The 23,202-nt window shown below is 33.8% G+C and overlaps 1 protein-coding gene across 6 annotated transcripts in view; it reads left to right on the forward strand.

The window, feature by feature from the left end:
* The window catches only part of LOC123703430 (ankyrin-3-like), a 153,804-nt gene that overhangs the window by 78,742 nt on the left and 51,860 nt on the right, over positions 1 to 23,202 (forward strand). For all 6 annotated transcript variants that reach the window (XR_006752993.1, XR_006752992.1, XM_045651421.1 and 3 more), the window contains exons 14-17: positions 111 to 239; positions 502 to 700; positions 1,913 to 2,006; positions 2,353 to 2,461. Coding sequence is in view for 4 of the 6 variants with exons in the window: in XM_045651421.1 (XP_045507377.1) it covers positions 111 to 239; positions 502 to 700; positions 1,913 to 2,006; positions 2,353 to 2,461 (531 nt within the window). In the remaining 2 variants the exon portion in view is untranslated. The remainder of the gene's footprint in view (positions 1 to 110; positions 240 to 501; positions 701 to 1,912; positions 2,007 to 2,352; positions 2,462 to 23,202) is intronic.

Genomic DNA, 23,202 nt, shown 5'->3' on the forward strand with positions numbered 1-23,202 from the left:
ACCATAGGAACAGTGTCTAACGCTGTGTTCAATTCAATATAATTTTTTTTTATAAGATTTTATATTTGATGAGTGATAAGAACATATTTATTGTATTAAATTAACTTTAGATGCGGATCCCAGTGTGAAGTCAAAGGCTGGGTTCACACCATTACACATGGCGGCGCAAGAGGGTCACGAGGACTGCGTCGAGATGCTTATTGAGAGAGGCGCTGATGTCAATGTTCCGGCTAGCAACGGTTAGTGCTTTGTAGATGGTTAGGTTAACATGAAATTTAAAATAAAAATATATTTTATTTAGTTGATCTAATTTTGCAAACGATGCATTTTTATTGTTTTAATTTTTTATAATGCGGATTTGGATGAAATGATAATGAATGGTATAGTTGTGCCATATTAAATGCATTTTTTTAGCAAACCAAATTATTTTTACATATGTTTTGTTTTTTTTTTCAAATGTGTGTATTGTTCGACGTTTAACTGTGACGTGCGCGTGCGCAGGTCTGACGGCGGTGCACCTGGCGGCGGCGGAGGGGCGCGGGGCGGTGCTGCGCGCGCTGCTGGCGGCCGGCGGGCGCTGTGCGGCGCGCACGCGCGACGGGTACACGCCGCTGCACGCGGCCGCGCACCACGGCCACCTGGCCGCCGCGCGCGCGCTGCTGGACGCGGGCGCGGACGTGACCGCGCGCGCGCAGCACGGGTGAGACACTAACACGCGCGACGGGTACACGCCGCTGCACGCGGCCGCGCACCACGGCCACCTGGCCGCCGCGCGCGCGCTGCTGGACGCGGGCGCGGACGTGACCGCGCGCGCGCAGCACGGGTGAGACACTAACACGCGCGACGGGTACACGCCGCTGCACGCGGCCGCGCACCACGGCCACCTGGCCGCCGCGCGCGCGCTGCTGGACGCGGGCGCGGACGTGACCGCGCGCGCGCAGCACGGGTGAGACACTAACACGCGCGACGGGTACACGCCGCTGCACGCGGCCGCGCACCACGGCCACCTGGCCGCCGCGCGCGCGCTGCTGGACGCGGGCGCGGACGTGACCGCGCGCGCGCAGCACGGGTGAGACACTAACACGCGCGACGGGTACACGCCGCTGCACGCGGCCGCGCACCACGGCCACCTGGCCGCCGCGCGCGCGCTGCTGGACGCGGGCGCGGACGTGACCGCGCGCGCGCAGCACGGGTGAGACACTAACACGCGCGACGGGTACACGCCGCTGCACGCGGCCGCGCACCACGGCCACCTGGCCGCCGCGCGCGCGCTGCTGGACGCGGGCGCGGACGTGACCGCGCGCGCGCAGCACGGGTGAGACACTAACACGCGCGACGGGTACACGCCGCTGCACGCGGCCGCGCACCACGGCCACCTGGCCGCCGCGCGCGCGCTGCTGGACGCGGGCGCGGACGTGACCGCGCGCGCGCAGCACGGGTGAGACACTAACACGCGTGACGGGTACACGCCGCTGTTGCGTGAAAACGCACTGACGTGCGTTCTTGCGGTAGTACAAGTGTCATCAAGTTTTACTCACTCACGCGCATAGTTGCGTTTTATGGTTTTCTACGGAACAGATTTCAAACGGATACAATCAACGCACACACTCACACGCCACGCTGCGTGTTACGTGGCAATGTGATAATTGTCTTACAGCGGTGCCAATGGATTCGATGCAGTACTGCGCGTACGACAGCTACAACGCTGTCTGCTGCCCTATATATGTTCTTACTCACTGAAAAGCTTGTCACTGCGTTTTGTTGTATTTTAAGAAACGCAGTCAAAAAAAACTCACCGAAAAACACTGCCAACTAGACATGTGGGCAGAATTTTGTAAAATTATATGTCTTGTTCCTTTCTGTAATGTTCAAATTAAAAAATATTGTGTTCTAATACATTTATGTGTTTCAGATTCACACCACTCCACCAAGCGGCACAACAAGGCCACACCCTTATAATTCAACTACTGTTGAAGAGTAACGCTGACCCTAACGCACTGTCTGCGGTGAGATATAATTAAAAAAATAAAATAAAAAAATAGGACGCGTACACGAGTGCAGTTAATTTTTTAATTTTTAAGGGACCTTACTACAATAGATGTTTTTTTTTTTTAAATATTTTTTTCCATAATTTGTAAAAAGTAAAATGCCCATATTTTTTGCCTTTACGTTCGTACGTACGTTTGTACGTTTACGTCGTACGTTTCTAAGTTTTCTTTCACGTTATAAAGTGTTCAAAACACATATTATTCCATTAGCTATTCCCAATTCATTGCTAACACAAAATTTCCCATTATATTTACAAATAATAATTGCCCAATATATTTTTCTAATAACAATATAAAACAACAGAACGGACAGACAGCGTGCGCGATCGCAGATCGGTTGGGCTACATCAGCGCGGTGGAGGCGTTGCGGCCGCTCACTGAGAACACGCTTAGCCAAGCTGTGGGTGACACGGGTAAGTTATTATTTTATTTGTCTGTTTTTTTTTAATATGTTAAGATATTATTATCGATAGTAATGTGTGAGAAATTTAGGGAAAAAATTGTAATAAGTTGAAATAATTCGGGTGACAGATTTTATGTTTAGAGATTCGGTCCTTTGAAAAATTAATTATAAAAGAAAAAGCAACTTCGGAAACTAACATATTCAAGAAAAAAAAGAGATCAAAGATACTATACACATTACTTTGTTATAAAATATTTATTTTTTATGCGCTTTTAAATAACGTCAGTGTGGTGTATTATAATCAAAATATTATAAACGTCCTGTGTCCCTGCATTGGGAAAAATTAATATCTATAATATAAAAGTGAATCCAAAAATGTGTTGGTATAAGCGCATAACTCGAGAACGGCTGAACCGATTTCGATAATTCTTTTTTTAATAAATTCCTTGAAGTACGAGAATGTTTCTTATGTCGAGAAAACGTTAATATGTACCACGGGCGAAGCCGGGGCGGACCGCTAGTAGTCTATAGAATGATAATTTATCAATTATAAGCTTGACATAATTTTGTCAAAGTAGCGTTGCAAGATTACCATAATATTTGACAGAAGTTCAAAACCGAATTTCTTTTATTTAAGTGAAAATAAACGCTAAGGTATTGCGTCTGCGCATATCTTTGATCTAAATACAGCTCAACTAAATTTAATAGTATCCGCCAACCGTGCATAAATTCAAAACTGGATACCTGCCAACTAGGTACTCTAGACCGAATAATATGTCATGTATTTACATATTATTTCAAGGAAAAATCATCCCTATTTACAAGGTAATAAGGCTCATAATAGCAAGTCAGTATTGGTAATTAGTTTGAGTAAACGACATTGCCATAGCCCTGTATTTATAATAGTGGTTCAATAATTGATTAAACAAATCGATTTGTGGAAACTTGTAGTTGATAGTTATTGCGATTTTCTTAACTTTTTAGGCAAAATTAACTAAAGCACAATGAGCAGAAATTATGCAAAGAAGCGCAAACGTCAAAGAATTAAAAATTCAATGTTGTATCAAACAGAGTTTACAATTTTTCAATAGCAAGCGCGTTAGATAGATGTTTTTTCTATTATTAACGTTATTGTTTTTTGAGAAAATTACTTTTGAATGAATGAGGCTATCTTGTCTAGAATAGTTTATGATTAACAGCAATCAAAAGTAGAATTCAAAACGTTTGTTTTGAAAATTGTTCTTTATGGACCTGATACTTCCAACTTATATCATTTCAGCATTATTTTTATTGACTCCACTCAACATTTACACTCTAAAATAATTCTAGTTTTATAGCCGGCCTCTATACATATTATAATGCTTCCAAATGACATGACCTTGTTTTGTCTAACGTCCAGTATTTCTGGCCGGCTATCTTCAGAGGACGGTTGTTTACAATTGCAGAATGACTCATTCATGCAGCGTCATTCTTGTTGGATGATTTTCCTTTATTTATTCATGACGGTAGAAATAGATTTATAGATTCAAAAGCTTAATGAAACAGTTCAATTCTAAGACATTTAAAGGATGAAAAATTTAAATTAATAGCTGAATCATAACATGTTATTAAAGTTACATATAATTGTCTTAGGAGCCTGGGTCACTTTGAATTGTAAAATTTTTAGTTACCTATGTGAAAATAAATGATTTATTTATTGTTGCTCAAGAATGGCAATACGAAAGTAAGGTAATTGCCCGACTCGCGAGTGAGCGAGATGTAATATTATGTTCTATGTTTGTGAGTGAAAGAGAAGGAAGTACGGCCTGTAGACGGCCATTGATTATTTGAATACAATATGCTTGATATAACCTCCTTTTGATATACCATTGCTTTAATTAGATCTTAATTACTTGTGAAATGTAATTAAGTACATTCAACATATACTTCCTTTGATCTTGAGCCAATAGTGGTGCTTACTGTTTAGTTTAAATTTTGATGGATATGGCATAATATAGAAACAGTTTTCCGGAAACGTGATTCCTGCTTGTCATAATATTTTAGCTTTTTATTATGCAAAAGTTTCTCTCAAAGTGCTTTTGAAAGAAAAAAATTTCCTCCGAAACTTCATTTAGGGAAATATTCATAAAAATTTTCATTTACAAATTAGAGTTGCATACTTTTCACTTTAAATTTAAAGCTGATCCTTTAGTAACAATAAAGAACTACGTTTCTGACCCAATTGGGCAATTACTATCAAATCCTTGCTATTGGAAACCTCCTATATCAAGAAACATCATAATAAAAATATGAAACCAAAATGACCCACATACAAAGAAGTCATCAAGCAAACAAATTGTGCATTGTAAGCAAATATCATCCTACAATACATCGTTACGTTACATGGACGTATTGTCTTCGCTACCCGATATTGGCTAATAGTTACATGTAAATTGAGTCGGTACTTATTATTTTTTTGTGTTGTGTGTGTGTGTATAATCTTAATATCCTACTAATATTATAAATGCGAAAGTTTGTATGGATGTATGGATGTTTGTTACTCTTTCACGTAAAAACTATTGAACCGATTACTATGAAATTTAGCACACATATAGAGGGTAACTTGGATTAACACATAGGATAGTTTTTATCCCGGAAATCCCACGGGAACGGGAACTATGCGGGTTTTCCTTTGCAAACGCGGGCGAAGCCGCGGGCGGAAATCTAGTTATAGATATTTTTTTTAGGATTTTTTGTTGTTTTTAATGGATATGCATTTGTGGGTACTAAAATTATATGCAAAATGTTGTTCATCTGCTGTTGGTGGATATGATTTTTGTTTTTTAGGGACATTTTTTATAATTTATTTTTTTAATAAATGAGGGATGGTTTGATATTTTAATTTGTGAATTCTATATGCCTAGCTATTTTACATGTTGTTGAATATGATTTTCGAAGACTTTCTTTTCTAGAAATAATTTTATTACCATGACTTATTTTGAACTACTAGTTGCTAAGATTAGCTCTATCAAACAAAATGTCCACTTAGACACAGTTACTATGGACACACTACAGAAATCGTCGTAGTTCTTTCATTACGTGTTCTATCGATCATTATCTAATTTAGCTCGAGCGCCTGTCCTGTCCTTACTTCTTCCCGGCGTTTGATAAACTATATATAGGTGCCGGACGGATCGATATACGTGTTTTAAAATGGTAGGAAACAGTAGACCCTAGCTTCTTATGACCTAGACATTGCCGCAGCTTAGAAGATGATAGATTATTTTAATTTCTGCGCCTAGGTGGTTAAGTTTTTTTTAATGAATACCTACTTATTTGCTGTATAATACATAGGTGTAATTTCGCAGCTCAATTTTTTTTCTTTTTGTTGATTTACACAATTTATTTTCTATACATTTTTTCACACGCTTGCAACTACTTTGCTAAGGGTCCGTGATAAAAAAGCGAAAGTCTTCACGAAAGCAACAAATAAATATTTATTTGTAAAATTAAACGAAAGTGATTCTTCCCTTTGATTGATATTGGAAACATGACTCACACATTTATAATTTTAGTAGATAATAAATTGAACTTAATCCCTCCCATGTAAAATATTTACATCGATTGCCTTTTAACCGTCGATTCGTTTTCTTCGATACAAAATACATAACACACGAGTGTTGCTAGCTGTCTGTTTGTCAAGATAAGAGGAGGAAGAACAGCTTTAAGGGATTTAGTTTACCAATCCGCTATACGATGTTATTTTCTCACTATAGGAACTTTGAAATTACTAGGTACCTACAAAAGCATTACTTGTGCATTTAATTTTCAGTTTTGAATCGATAAATGAAAAAAGTCCTGAAATTAATCCTGCTTCAGGATCGAATTTTTTTCTATTTAAAAAATCTTAAAAAAAAAATCTTGTGTATTTTGGTTATCGGTTTCAACTATCAAGAGCTTGAAATAGTTAAAGTGGTTTTCTTTCTATATAATAATGATGTACCTAGATATACTTTTATATTAGGTTATAGGTACCTATATATATATATATATATATATATATATGTATATCATAATATTGTTTTGCAAACTAATTTCATATGCGTAAGTGCGGTCGAGATCACGTGGATAAGCATTTATTTATGTTATGAGAGACGGTACTTGTAAGGTCAAGGTTTAAACAGAATAAGGATTTAATATTAATAGAGAAGTTTCTTTGAAAAGCTCTGTAGAGATTATATGAATTAGGGAAAATGGAGATAGTTGAATAAGTGTAGAAAATATGTGTTCCTGGATTAAGCAAATTTCTATAAGATGAATATCTTACATTTTTAACTTCGATATATGAACTATAAATGTGTAAAAAAGGCTTAAAGTTCTTGTTAAGAAGTACATATCGTTCAAAGGAACTGAACCACGTTACAAGAAAATCGTATTTCACCCTCAACCACATTGAAATACAATCACTGCAAAGGTTTCGATTTTATTTAGGTACTTACTTTTGAAGGTATTTATTTTAACCGTGTATTCTTGAGTTGGTTTAATAAAAAAATACCTCAAACCTACAACCATTTTCTGGCAATAAATAATTACCTAATTAATGGTTATATTAATATCTTCAATTTGATTAGACATGTATTATAAACAATGCCTTAAACATTTTTAATTTTTTTGTAATTGTATTATTGTATCAATTTGTCTATCTAATAATTTCGCGCTATATAAAAAAAAATATCCGCGACTTTACACCAAACTTCATCTTATTTTTCCAGATTTTTACGCAGTGCATAAACCATTTTCATTTTAAATTTCATCCAAATTGGTTCTGATGTTTAGCCGTTAATGCGTAACAGACGGACAGACTGTCGAATTTCTCATATATTTGGTTAGAAAAAATAGCCTTTTACTTTTCCTTAAATATATTCTCTAAAAATAATCTATCAATCATAATTCAAACAAAACTCATAACCGTCCATTTTATATCCCAATCCATGAATAGTTTAGCACATGTTTATAAATAATGGGAGGTAAGGTTGAGGTAAGTGTGACGTCATCGACGATTTTAGCGGATCCAAACTCGCAATTTCGCTGTTAAAATATTTCACTCGACCATAGATGTTTGTGGTGATAGAGCTGGCGCTTTTTTTGCATCTTTCACTTGCAACTAGTTGTTTATCTTGTAGGAATATAATTTATAGAAAAACGAAACATATTACAATAGCTATTTGGCTCGTTGATAGTAAATTTCAAGGTCGCGTCATGGTAATACCGTCACGTTTTTGAATTTTACCAAAGAAGTTTCACTTCTGACACTTGTGCTCAGCACACACGCTCTTTTTAAATAAATACCAGTCATAATTTCATTTTTTACCTTAGTAAAAAAAGAAATATGTATATCAATAACAATGCTCCCAACATACATGGTCAGATGAACTAGGTACCTCTTTTATCTTATACAATAATTAAGCGAGGTACGTCTAATTAAGTACATCCACATGACTTTTATGGCAAGACAGCTAACTTTCTATAAAAGTAAACATCTTTTATATACTACTTGTAGGACGGAGGTAGAAAAACATGGTAGAGACGATTTCTAGCATAATTAGGTATAAGCGTTTTAAAATTTAATGCAGTTTAAACATTTACTTCAGTATTATATTTTTTTTTTCGCTTCGCTTCGCAATTGCATGCAGTTATCGAATAAAACAATCGCGTTGAAGGTACTACTTTGTTACGTTACAACGATTGAAATGATTTATAAGAACTTTATTGCACTAAAAACTTAGCATAACATGCAATAATATTGCAGTGACGGAATACAATACCGGTCAAAAAGATATTGTTTAATGTAAAATGATACAATGCAGTGTTTTTATCATCCAAATACCGAAAAAACATGGAATAAGTCGTAATTTGTATTTTATATACTGATGACTAGAAGATTAGATATATTTTTAATCGTTAAATATTATTCGGTTTGACACTATAACTTTATTATAAAATAATACATTCGGTTGAACAGAAAAAATTAATGACATAGTAGTTATAGTATGTTTTCTTACTACGTAATGTAAGAAACTCAGTAGAAGCATTATTTCGAAGTGATAGGTAATACTACAGTATGTATAGGGTATTACGAGTATGTTCGTATAACACACAAACGTTATCACTACATAGTATAAAACAAAGTCGCTTTCTCTTTCCCTATGTCCGTTTGTATGCTTAAATCTTTAAAACTGCGCAACGGATTTTGATGCGTTTTTTTTAATAGATAGAGTGATTCAAGAGGAAGGTTTTAGTATATAATTTATTAGGTTTTAGATAAAGCGGGCGAAGCCGAGGGCGGTACGCTAGTTTAAAAATATAATAGAGCCAAACGTATGAATTCATAAAAAATAACTTTCGCTGTTCCCCGCGTTACCTTCAATGAACCTACACGTAATATAATCCGTATCTTGTGTGCTCTTTGATAAGGTATCCATGGGTTAGCGATACTTCACATCCGCTAATTAATTAACAAGATAAAATTAATTAAATATTCTATGAAATTTGGTGGTATTTGGGTGTAATTTAAGTTATCAAATTACCTATCGATTCGTAGTTTCGTAAGTTTATTATAAATTCAATTTAGTCATCTTTTATATAGAATGTCAAAACATTCAACAGATAATCACACAAGGATAAGTTATTTAAATGTAGGTATTAATTTATACAAAAATTTTAAAATTATATGCTGCAGTGTTTATTGCCTATCTCATATTACAACTATAAAGCAAAATAGGTCCTCTCACCTTATAAAAACAGTTACTCACTCCCAATAGTTCACGATAGTAAGGCCATGTGTGTCTGAATCACCATTGTTTAACTTCGAAATTATGTCAAACGATTAGTTAGTATTCTATATGTTTGTAACTCTATGTAAAAAGTTTTCGCACACGTGCAAGCCGGGCACACAGACTCAGTCGGGTAACAACGCCGCGTCTAAAACGACGCTTTATTCGTTGCCAATAAAAAATAGTGCTAAATATCTGTATTGATACTAATAGTTTTCTATTTGGGTTGAAAATTCGTGAACGGTGATGTAACGTGTTGTGAAGTGTTTGTGAAAATTGGCTTTTCTCTTTTTGTTTTGAGAACGTAAGTTATTTTGTCGTATTTGAATTTTGAAGACACTTTTATTACGATGGTTTTTGAAGTAATTTTATGTATCTTTACAAATTAAATTGAATTATTTACTATACTTGAATATGTCTAGTAGTAGTAACTTACGTAAGTACTAGTTTCGAAATGTACATAAAAACGTTTTCAATACAATTAGGTAATTTATTCAATGTCAGATTGTCAACCACTTGTTTGAATGTTGTTCGTTCAGAAATCTTTTAACAATCGTTTAAAAATTTAATTGACTATCACTAATGGTTTCTTGCTAAGTCATTACTGTTTAATTAAAATTAAGCTTAATTTCTCGTTAGGGATGTAATATATTTTTGTTGACTGTTGACTAACTCCGTGACCTGACTTCGCCCGCTGTAGCTTTCCAATATTTAAAAAAATGTAAAGGTCGAGCAGTTTCAGAGTAATAACAAACAAATCAACATACAAACAAACAGTCAAATCTTTCGTTTTAATAATATTACTTTAAAGATTAAATCATCATTGGTAATTGGTATAATAGAGTTTGTTTGATTGTGTAACATTTGATTATCTAAAAATCCGCTATTTTTAATGTTAGCTGCTGCCCTTGACGTTTTCGACATTTATATGTGTTCGTATTATCTATCCAGCCTCATATCATTAGTTATTTTATATACTAATAATGACTATAAGACGTCTCTATGTATTATTAATTCTTCGAATTAAAAAGGTGTGTGTGTTTATGTGTAATTAAGGGACAAACGTAACAGACTTCATGTTCATAGAATTGGTTGATATTATCTCATTGACTCTTCAACTCTATCAAATATAAATATTGATTTCTTTTCAATTAAGTAATTTTTGGCCTTTCATTTTATTTTTCTACCACAGACTCTATAATAGGTAACTTTTATCTTGGTCTGATTTTATCATTTCAAATTTTTTTTTTTTATAATTTAAACTTCAAAACTGTATTATTTAGATTGTAATCCAAATTTTACGATTAAAAGGTATTTCGCTTATTCTCAAAGCTCGGAATGGCATCCCGCCAAAGCTTTATTACTGGCAAGACTTTAAAATTACGTATACGATTAATGAAAGTTATTTTCGTAGAAAACATTGTAAGTAAATAATATTAGATGTTCATAAATATGTTTGAATACTTGTAAATTCCATCTGTTATTACACTATGCACAAATTGCTTCAATAATATGTCGGTTTCTTTAGAGCTAGCGCGCTAGAGCAACTTTTGCCTCTCCCATCAACTCTATGGGGAGTTGCGTCGCTACGTGCGCGCACTTTCTTACTAGCCCATAGAGTTGATGGGAGAGACAAAATAGTTGCGGAGACAAAAGTTACTCTTGCGCGCTAGCTCTTAATAAAAACACGTCTTAATTCCGTCATAGTCATTTGTTTCATGTTTTTTTTTATACATAATGACATAGGAGAAAAAATATGTTTTTGACTTATATTAAAATTCATGACTCCTCCTATGATGAAGCGCTTATGTTGTATTGTTGTGTGACTCATAAAACTAAATAATAAATGAAACGTGATGATATTTCATATTATCGATGTTATTTATGTGTTATGTAGTGGTTATGTACATGTTATTCTATGTAGTAGGTAATTATTGTATGACCTATAGTGCATAGAAGAAAACATTTGAACCTACGTCCAATTTCATACGGCTGTTACTAAAATGATATATTTGCATTACTATTATATAGGTATTGCTAGTGAATAAATTCGACCCTATTAAAAAGTAGTAAATATGACTTGCATTACCGAAAATCACATCAAAATCATTGTACCCATTTCTAACAACTCAGAAACATATATTTGAGAGATAAATGCAGTATGCTATTTCATGGCCATAAATCGAACCCCGGACAATCAGTAGCAAGGTTATTTATAGACGGCAAATTATCGAGAAACTTTGTAAATATTGACCTTAAAAGTAATTGATTTGCGAGGTCGACACCTGTGAAAATAGCTCTCGGGACAGCATCCCGAAATGTGATGTTTTATCGATAATAAGTACGTTAATATTTAAGAAATATTTTTCATGGATTAAAGCTTGAAAATAGGATAAAAATCCTAGGTTTTCTATATAATAAACGATGTATTTATCATATATTTCGAAATCTAAGTTGTTTAAGGTACCTTATTGAATAACAAATTATTGCAAACATTTTTGGCAAGATTTTTATGGTTTAATCAAATAATTGTATCTTATTTGTCTAAATCCAAATGCATAAGCTTTATGTATTACATTATTTAGATAATAATGTATGACGTCTGTATAAAAAATGATTGCATTTGATTGAAATGCATTCAATACATACTTGTAACAATTGGAAGCCATGTTTTTTTGTCACCTCGGCAAAGCAGTGTCCTCTAAACGATAATTTATTCATAATTGTATACAAAATTCCACCGTCATACAAGAATACATCTATATTATATTCATACATCATCTATATATCTACATGTTGTTCATATACTGTGACGGTTATTTAACAATTTAATAGTTGTGTTTATATTTTTACATTAGAAGTTGTTTTACGGTGTTTTGGAGCGTATCGGTCGCGAGAGATTCAGGCTGTGATAGTAAAGTTGGTCTGTAGGGCAAAGATGGCTGATTATACTTACAGCATCGTAAAAGTACCTTCTTATATTATAAAACATGTTGTGCACACAACAACTACATATGTGCAAATAAATTTTGCTCTTCAACCTTAGTTTTCAAAATTTGAACTTCAAAACTAAGATTGTAAATAGGAAACATTTCGTTTATTGATTGAATGATTATCTTATATATAAAAATGAATCGCAAAATGTGGTGGTAAGCGCATAACTCGAGAACGGCTGAACCGATTTCGATAATTCTTTTTTTATTATATTCCTTGAAGTACGAGGATGGATCTTATGTAGAGAAAACGTAAACATGTACCACGGGCGAAGCCGGGGCGGATCGCTAGTAAATTATAAAACTTATAACATAGAGACTATGTTTTATAAATATAAAACTTATAACTAAATGTATTTGTAACAAGCAAAGCCCAGTGAAATTGCTAGTCTTAAATTACTAAGGTAACAAACACGCTTGCCAATCCAGTCTATAAGAAGTCGTAAATAGGCGCTATTATTCAGAATGACATCAACTTTGATTCATCGGTTTGCTATAAACAAAAACAAGTACCTACCATATATTTATCAGGATAGTTTTTATCCCAAGTGTATAAGGTTTCGCGGAAGAGTCATATATTATATGCTTTCTAAGAGATAAGTATAAATAGATAGGGATTACTACAAGCACAGACTAATAATAATATACTACGTATACAACAGACGGTTCACTCCATACAAAAAAAGTTGCACTATGAATTTGCGCAATTAAAGCGCCAGTGGGGAAAAAACGTACTACATGTTCGATTATATCTCTTGGTATTTTGCTTTTAACACACTAGATGGCACGTTAAACACAGACATGAAGTTCTTTTCCTTCCAGAGCCACTAGATGGCACTAATGTAAATATATGTACACGTACCTTTTATTTTCAAGTCTGTGGCGTCAAGACTCAAGTGTCAATCAACATATTTATTTACGAGATTCTGTCAAAACCAAAACGAGAAGCTTTGTTTGTTTTCGTTTTTAATTGTTGATTAATATTTTAAAAATAAGTGCTAAATATGGTTTATGGATGGACTGTGAGGTTATGTAGAATCTACAGGCAGAAAATAAGCTTTATAATATGGTAAACTGATATTTTCTCAGAACATAAATTTTTACAAACATGATTTTTAATGATTGGTTTATGGATTTGTAACCCAATATAAGATTGTTTTATTACAGACTTATTGCTTACGTTCGCAATAACAAATTTGTTCAAGAGAGGAGAAGAATTAATCCATCCCAAATGTAAATAATAATACGATTCTCCACAAAAACATTGTAGACACAAGAAAGGGATTTCTACATTTGCTACTAAGAAGGATATGGGATCATGAATCTGTTTTAATACCAGTAAAATGGAATGAGCGCCGTGGCCGTGACTGTGTTTGGTACATAAAGAATGACAAACATTCAACTTGAAATTATGAGTGCATTACGGGCAAGGGCACAATAAGTTGCCCTTTGACTAAGATGTACTTAATTTTAAGGAACACGAAAATGGATGGCTAGAATAGGTATAATCGCATACATAGTATTTATTTCTAGTCTGTTGTATAAATAATCAAAGACTACAAAATATAATGAACTATGTCTTTAATATTAATTCTACAGTTTACAGTGTAGTGTGTAATCTATTGTATGTGTGCGTCTAGAATATATTATAGTCCTGTTGTTCTACAGTTCAATACAAGCTTACAGTCGAGTCGAGTGTTTCATTAACCACCAACCATTGCATGGCAACCCTGCCAGTTTTGTAAATTGTAGTCTACCTAACCTGACTATTGGTTTTGATTTGTATCACACAAAAAATACTATACCAAATTTCAAGAAATAAGATTTAAATATTTGATTAAATTTTACTACTATACAGGAGCTTATACATGAAACATGACCAAAGCAGGGCTTTGGAGAAAGTGTGTATGGACAAAGACCACAATACATATGGTGCGGACAACTGCATGAAAAGCATGCAGTAAGAGACATTAAATAAATAAATAAATAAAACACATTTATTGTCAAGATCACAACACGAGATACATTTATAAACAAAGGAAAAACAAAAAGAAATAAAAAGAAAAATAATTAAATAAAAATAATCTTATTCCTAAGAACTGTAATGTGGCAGTGAGTGACCTGATAAATGGAGCCAACTCAGTATATGATGGCAATGTGATTAATACCTTACCACCACTGATTTTCAGTGACCCCAAGTGACTATTGGAGTTTTAGTCTAGAATTGTATATAATGATAATTTAACATGAGTATATTATGTGAAAGATATATTTCTATTAATATGATAGATACTAATAAATAAATACATCAGTTAAAACATGTAATATAGGTAGCTGGTAGATATAATATCAGTATGTAATTATGTATATACTTAATGTAAATAAATAAAATGAAATTATGTAAATGTTACCGGAAATGTATGAAATCAAGGAATTGTATACAAATCCTAGTGGTTTAAGGACGCTGTCACAAATCTGCGTTACTCAAATTTAGGTATCTAACGTCGCCACGTGGTTCGCGGGAACATCACGCTCACGTAAACATAGCGCATTCCATTTTATAGACCATCTTCATACTTGATATTATTTTTAATTTATTACGAATTTTAAATATTATAGGATATTATAAATATTATAGGACATTATTACACAAATCGACCTAGTCCCACAGTAAGCTCAATTAATAAGGCTTGTGTTGTGTTTAATAAATACATTAATATTTAATAAATACATATTATATAGATAATGACACCCAGACCTAAGAACAAATAATTGAGTTCATCACACAAATATTTGCCCTGACCGGGGATCGAACCCGGGACCGTCGGCTCAGTAGGCAGTTACTTTACCACTGCGCCAACCGCGTCGTCGTCGTCGTAAAAATTCATTTTTATACTTTTATTAGTAACTAGGTAGGTACAATTATTGTGATAAGTATGTTAGTAACTAACTTTAAAAAAAGTGTGTGTTTTACAAAACCTCTAGGAATTGTATGCAATATCTAGAAGCTTTTTAAGAAATGTTTAAAATATGTACTTTTTTAAGAATTATCATACATATTATTATGTTACCGGCAATGTATTAAATCCGGCATTGTATACAATTCTTAGAAAATATGTATGTATGTTATATGTATGTTATTCCGAGTTACGGTCCGAATTAAATAAATTAGATTCGTCACATTACCTAGGCAATCTGAACTTTTCCTAAGGAGCAAATACATATTTTGCAAATGTGGATGGTTTTTGGGGAAGCTATTACCCGAGGTCAAAACTAAAATCCAAGATGGCGCCGACGAAAATATTACATCTTTTCGTCATGGGTGTCATTTTCATGGTTTTTGGGGTAGCTATTAATCAATATGAGGTCAAAACTAAAATCCAAGATGGCTCCGACGAAAAATTTGACATTTTTTCGTCATGGGTGTCATTTTCATGGTTTTTGGGGTAGCTATTAACGAATATGAGGTCAAAACTATAATCCAAGATGGCGCTGATGAAAATTTGACTTTTTTTTGTGATGGGTGTCATTTTCATGGTTTTTGGGGTAGCTATTAACGAATATGAGGTCAAAACTAAAATCCAAGATGGCGCCGACAAAAAATTTACAACTTTTCGTCATGGGTGTCATTTTCATGGTTTTTGGGGTAGCTATTAACGAATATGAGGTCAAAACTAAAATCCAAGATGGCGCCGACAAAAAATTTACAACTTTTCGTCATGGGTGTCATTTTCATGGTTTTTGGGGTAGCTATTAAACAATATGAGGTCAAAATTAAAATCCAAGATGGCGCCGACGAAAATTTTACATGTTTTCGTCATGGGTGTCTTTTTCAAGGTTTTTGGGATAGCTATTAAGTATTAACCAATATGAGGTCAGAACTAAAATCCAAGATGGCGCCAACGACGATTCCTAAACATTTATTTCAATGCTCTTTAAGATTATTTCTCTCTCTCTCTCGTAGTATATAAGAATTCGACTATACAGGGTGTCCCACTATCGGTATACTAAGTGCTAAGGGACTTGTAGTTTTGCATACACTAATCACGTAAAAATACTTTAACAACAAAATTACATCAAAAAAATTTTGCTAAATTTTTCCTGAAAATCCATGTTTTCTTCTCTAACTTCGTGCAGCCGGCATATACCGTTTCGCTAATGTGATTATTTTGTCTATGAAAACATAATTAAACGATAGCTCACGTGCGGGTGACAAAGTTGGGCGGGTTGCATTTACGGGGTGTACACAAAGAGTTTTATGAATTAATCTAATTGAAAAAAAAGATACACCTGGCATTTTATAAGTATTTTTTACGTACTTAGCGTATACAAAGCTATAACCTATACAGAGTGTGAGTGGGACAGTCTTAAAAATAATTTAAAAGAGATACATCATTTAAAGAGACACACCTAAAACCACAAAAATGACACCCATGACGAAAATATGTCAAATTTTTCGTCGGCGCCATCTTGGATTTTAGTTTTGACCTCATATTGGTTAATAGCTACCCCAAAAACCATGAAAATGACACCCATGACGAAAAGATGTAAAATTTTCGTCGGCGCCATTTTGGATTTCAGTTTTGACCTCATATTCGTTAATAGCTACCCCAATAACCATGAAAATGACACCCATGACGAAAATATGTAAAATTTTCGTCGGCGCCATCTTGGATTTTAATTTTGACCTCATATTGTTTAATAGCTACCCCAAAAACCATGAAAATGACACCCATGACGAAAATATGTAAAATTTTCGTCGGCGCCATCTTGGATTTTAATTTTGACCTCATATTGTTTAATAGCTACCCCAAAAACCATGAAAATGACACCCATGACGAAAAGATGTAAATTTTTTGTCGGCGCCATCTTGGATTTTAGTTTTGACCTCATATTCGTTAATAGCTACCCCAAAAACCATGAAAATGACACCCATGACGAAAAGATGTAAAATTTTCGTCGGCGCCATTTTGGATTTAAGTTTTGTCAAATTGCTTTACCCCACCAATCCGTTCAACAACCCATAAAAAAGGGGATCTCAGTCAACGTAATTTTTAAAACATAATTTTAAATTACAAATAATTTGAATATGAAACTTATACAGTTTACTCTTACTTAAAAAGTATCAAATATTTAAAATCACGAAAACGACAGTGTACGCACAATAATCTTTTTCTTATTCGTTTTTATTTTTGGGACGAGGAGCGATACACCCGTCCTTCCAAGAGCGCTTCTGAGCGCGGTCTGACGACCCGCGAGAGCAAAATGTATGAAGAAATCGACAAGTATTTTTAATTTAGCTAATAATTGAAATAAAATTTTGATTTAGATACAAAAAAATTATCATAATCTATAAAGGACTATATATCCCTCAATAATGTATAGGTAAGAAGATAGATTAGGCTTTTACTTTTCTTAAAATGGTACCGTTTTAGACCCCATTTTTTTGCATTTTATGCGATTATTGTGCTGGGAAAATCGTATTTCAGCGACAATTTTGTATAACGTCGTACAATTTTTATAAGATGAACGTAGAGCTGAATATATTATCTTTAAATTAAGATATTACTATGTTCTCACGTGTAATTGCTTTAAGTTAAAATGGTACCGAAAAACAGCGTGTTTTTGTAAAAATCCGTAATAGCACCCTTAAGATCCGAATATAAGTCGAAATGCAACGGCGTGATAATAGAATGAGACCAATTTTATAATAAACTAGCAGTCCGCCCCGGCTAATAACAATATGTTCATATTATCTTACTAATTAACATTTCTTAAATCAACTTATATTCAATCAAATCAAATTTTCATTTGGTAAGTAATCAGTCCCCTCGTCCTGCTGACCCCGTGTACACTGTACATGTCGCAGTCGGATTGTATAATCCGCCGTATTACAAACGGCCGGCATTTTGTAATATGCCGAAATTCGTCTTTTTCAAAAATTCTACAAAAAGACGGTCGCGAGCCGACGGAGCCCCACGAAGTGGGGCTCCTATTTCTTTATAGTTTTAAAAAACACGAACCTAACCTAACCCACCCCCTTATCCAAACCAAAAAATTCTGATTACGAATTTTTGGCATATTACAAAATGCCGGCCGTTTGTAATTCGGCGGATTATACAATCCGATTGCGACATACATACCCCTCGTCCCGCGTACCTTCCAATATCTTAGATGTTTTACATTTCCGATTGTTAGTTAGGAAATGTATAGATTTCCTAGGAAATGTGTACTATAAAATGATTTATTTCACACATTTCCGTGCGATTTTAGGAATTACATACATTTCCTAGGAATTTTATACAATGACGGATTACATACATTTCCGTTAACATATACAATGTTTATAATTATAATGATAAATAGGCAGAAAATAAATGTCTATATAATGTTATGTTATATTATAACCAGTAAATAAAATAAATATTTAATTAAAGTTTATGTGTAAACTGTAATTCGATACAAATGCACTAAGGGTTAGAACAGGATTTTAAAATATGTTTCCGGTATTGGAAACGAAAATTATTAATATTTGTCAAACTGGTTAATGGTGGTGGAATGTTGTTCCAACACAGTGGCATTGTATCGAAAGCTACCCTTGAAAGCTGCTGAGTGGTGCTTGGGTATGGACAGTTTACAGTTTGCAGACCTGGCTAGGTAGTTTAAGGCACTTCGTTCACCTACCCATAAGAAGCTACAGCAAATGTGATGTTTCATTGTGGATTATGTATATCTACAGATCACCCATATTTGGCAATCTCGCTTCACCTAATGGCCTTGTCTGTTCAAGCCGAAATGAATTAATTACCTACTGCAAAAATTAAATAATTTAGATTACCTGGAAAGGACAAGGAAAATAAACTTTAAACAAGTGTTCGACCGATTATTACCAAGTAGGTAAATAAATTAATGACAAGACAAGGTAATCAATTAATGCTAATAATTTCCTAAAGAAAACATTTTTTTCAAAATTTTCACATAATAGGTACTTAACTAGGTACTAGACTCAAAAGTTTATGATAAGTCAATGAATGATAAATAGAATATGTTTAAGTAAAATGAAGTAGTTTATTTTACAATAAATTAATCTTATAAATTACCAACTTTCATTCTGCGGCTTCAACCGTGTGCCTTATTCAATCCCTGTTCCTACCCCTTGAATCCTATTTATGCAACAAAATTGAGATGTCCTTTTTCAACGTAGGTATGTACATATATCGAAATTTCCGTCAAAATCGGTTCAGACGCGTGCGGGAATACCTATTTTCTCGTGGTCCCACTATTTTGTCCTACTATGACGATGACGGAGTAACTTTCGTATTTATCTACAAAACAGAAAAGATTTGATTGTTTGTTTGTTTGTATTGGATAGGATCCGAAACTACTGGACTGATTTGAAAAATTCTTTCATCATTCGAAGCAAAAATTATACCTACCTGATGAACATAGGCTACTTTTTATAACGGGAAAATACTTCATTCTTATGGGAATCGATGTCGAAATATTTAATTTTAGGCGCATAAAGAAAAAAAACGCAAAGGATCATTCAAAAAGTTTTCTACGGTTTAAATCTCAAAACTTTTTGGTTCATACTTCATATAAAGGTAATCTGATAGGATTATTTAGAAAATAAAACAAGATGACGTAGGTAAGTAGGTATTTAACTTTAGTTTCGATGATGATTTCTTGATATTCTTAACGACGCGGTTGGCGCAGTTGTAATGTAACTGCCTACTGAGCCGACGGTCCCGGGTTCGATCCCCGGTCAGGGCAAATATTTGTGTGATGTACTTGATTATTTGTTTTTGGGTCTGGGTGTTATCTATATAGGTATGTATTTATAAAATATTATATTATTTGTATACGTAGTATATTATTATTAGTCTGTGATATTATATTTATCGTCGTCTAGTACCCACAACATAAGCCTTAATTGAGATTACTGTGGGACTAGGTCGATTTGTGTAATATTGTCCTTTAATATTTATTTATAATTTATATATAATTAAATGTGACTAGAAATAATATACTTACTACGGTTTAAGTATAGGTTGTATCGTAGTATATTATTATTAGTCTGTGGTTGTATATTATTTTGTAATGAGATCTTGCAATCAAATATTCACACAATCTCGCAAGTTTTCCGACAATTCATTTTTCGTATGAAAATTATCAATACACTAGGTACCTACCTAATATAGGCCGCTACAGGAACGCAGTTTGTAATAATTAATAACGGCTTTTACCCATTTACAATATTATAATAGGTGGCAAAGGCAATGAGACTATGTATTAAAAACGTAGTATATTATTATTAGTCTGTGGTCTGTGATATTATTATTAGTCTGTGTTAAAATCGTGAAAAGTAACGTAAAAAGTCTGTAGTGCCATCTATTATTCGTTTAGCATCGCCAAATCGGAGGAGAATAACTTGTTTATAGTAGTTTCATGAGATGGCGTTGTTTTGAATATAAACTTTTCTGTAAAATTAGTTAAAATCGAGCGAAAATGAAATTAAATAGGTAGGTTCCATTTACAAAAGTATGTAAAAAATTATAAAAAGCAATGAAATTGCAATTAAATCTAATTTTATTTTTTGCTGGTTAAAATGATACACTTAGCGGCATCTATTGGTAGTCGGATGGCATTAATCCTGTTTTGTATGTAATGAACCAGACATGCTACAAGTGTACTGTGTAGCAAGGAATGATAAGAGCTTATGTAATATTTGTAATAAGTACGTTTTATCAAAAAGCGATTTACTTGGATTATCCATAAAACTTATTGTAGCCGTAAAATATTTACCGGTCTATCTTCTCGATACATTTTCAAACACAAAAATTAAGGAAACAGTAATCTTTCTAAGATATATATAATAAAATCTTTCTTTCTGGTTTAAATACATTAAACATAACATAAAGATAAAATTATGCTTATATGGAATATTTATTATTTATTATATATATTATGGAAAGATTTGTTCTGTGGTTGTGTTTTCTTTTATAGTAAATGTTTGAAAATAGAGAGCTCTACTTTGCCATATAATCGTATCAAATAGGTCCTTATATGATATTTAATTAATTGCTACAGCAATAATCAATTCAATATAAAATAAGTCGAAAATAAAAGAGACCCAATACAAGACTCGCTCACGACTTTAAGAAAATTATCATAAAGTAGCCAATTTGTTTACATTTGTTATTTTAAAACCATAACGGCCTATATAGGAAGTATATACATAAATATGACTTCATTCTTTAATTATATAAGTTCCGATGACCTTTACATATTTTAACAGTGATTTCACGACACGATCTGACCTCTAGTGAACACATGTTCACGCGGTTTTGCGCACACACCTCATGCTATATTGACATCTAATTAATGTACCGTAAACGTCAATTTCGCGTACACAATATATTACGATTCTAATCGTAAGGTCGTGTACACGTTATCTATTGACACAGGAACCTGTTTCAATGTAGGTTGTTACAAACATATAGTTAACCGCATCGAGATATACGGTGGAAACTATGTTGCGAAATGTGTGCTAAAAATAATATAATATGATAACATTTAAATCTGTTCTGAGGATCTTTTTATGGTCGGTGATAGCACGTCGTTGTTATGAGGTGCATCATAAAAGTTTCATACTAAACAACTAGGTACTTCTCGAGAAATAAAAACAAATTTCCTTCACGCAAATTTATAATGAATTTAATTTAAAAGGTGAATTACAGTGTTCGTAGGTACTATCTAAGGCCGTTTTATTGAGATATTTAAAGATAATTGTATGTAATTAGGGACCTTAAACTTTATCTCGTAATCCACTTGTAAAATGGATTGTGGATGGAGTATTATTACAATTGGTGGAGATAAAACGATATACTCTGACCTTAGAAATAATCTAACATAGCATTTGTTACATAGGCAAATGTTTAAACGTATGTTAAGCAAAATCATCTTATAGCAACAAGCATGTTTATTATCAGTAAAGATAACTAAATAACTACCTACATATTAAATTATTGACCAACACCGAGATTTCGAATTTTCATATATCCCTTATTAAAATGGTAACATAATATTGATTAACTTCAAGTGTTAATAAATTTGAATATAAGTGTACTAGCTGCGCCCCGCGGTTTTACCCGCATTGCTCCGCTTTGATTGGTCTTAGCGTGACGATATACCCTATAGCCTTCCTTGATAAATGGGCTATCTAGCACCGAAATATTAGCGCGTTCAAACAAACATACTTTTCAGCTTTATAATATTACTTATTAGTATTGTTATACTACTACTATTTTATATGATAACGTCATCAAAGCTAGATCCAACGTTCGAAGTCTGTAATAAAATAAACTCGTAAAAGGCTGTAGCAATCAAATTATTAGCAACAAGCTATAGATAGACACAGACAGACGCCAAGCAAACAATCTCTGCATAACAATAATCTCAATACATGTATTACAATTATTTAATTAAGTAGATCAGGAAATGCAAATCTGTTCCAGATATATCTAGAACAAATAAACAAACATTTCGAAACTGTTAAAACAATGATTCGCACAATGTTCAAGGTTACTGACGTGACCAAACATAATCTATACTAATATTATATAAAGCTGAAGAGTTTGTTTGTTTGTTTGAACGCGCTTATCTCAGGAACTACTGGTCCGATTTGAAAAATTCTTTCGGTGTTAGATAGCTCATTTATCGAGGAAGGATATAGGCTATATATATATTCACGCCAAGACCAACAGAAGCGGAAGAATGCAGGTGAAACCGCGGGGCACAGCTAGTAACCTAATAAATACTTAGGATCGAAATGTATAATTACAATGATGATTTAATATCCAATGACGTGTGTAGACTCGTAGAGGTTTCATTATTTATCGTTTATGGTCTATTATCTATTATTTGAGTGGTAAAAAAATGTCTAT

This window comes from Colias croceus, chromosome 26 (genome assembly GCF_905220415.1).
Source record: "Colias croceus chromosome 26, ilColCroc2.1".
Classification (NCBI taxonomy): domain Eukaryota; kingdom Metazoa; phylum Arthropoda; class Insecta; order Lepidoptera; family Pieridae; genus Colias; species Colias croceus.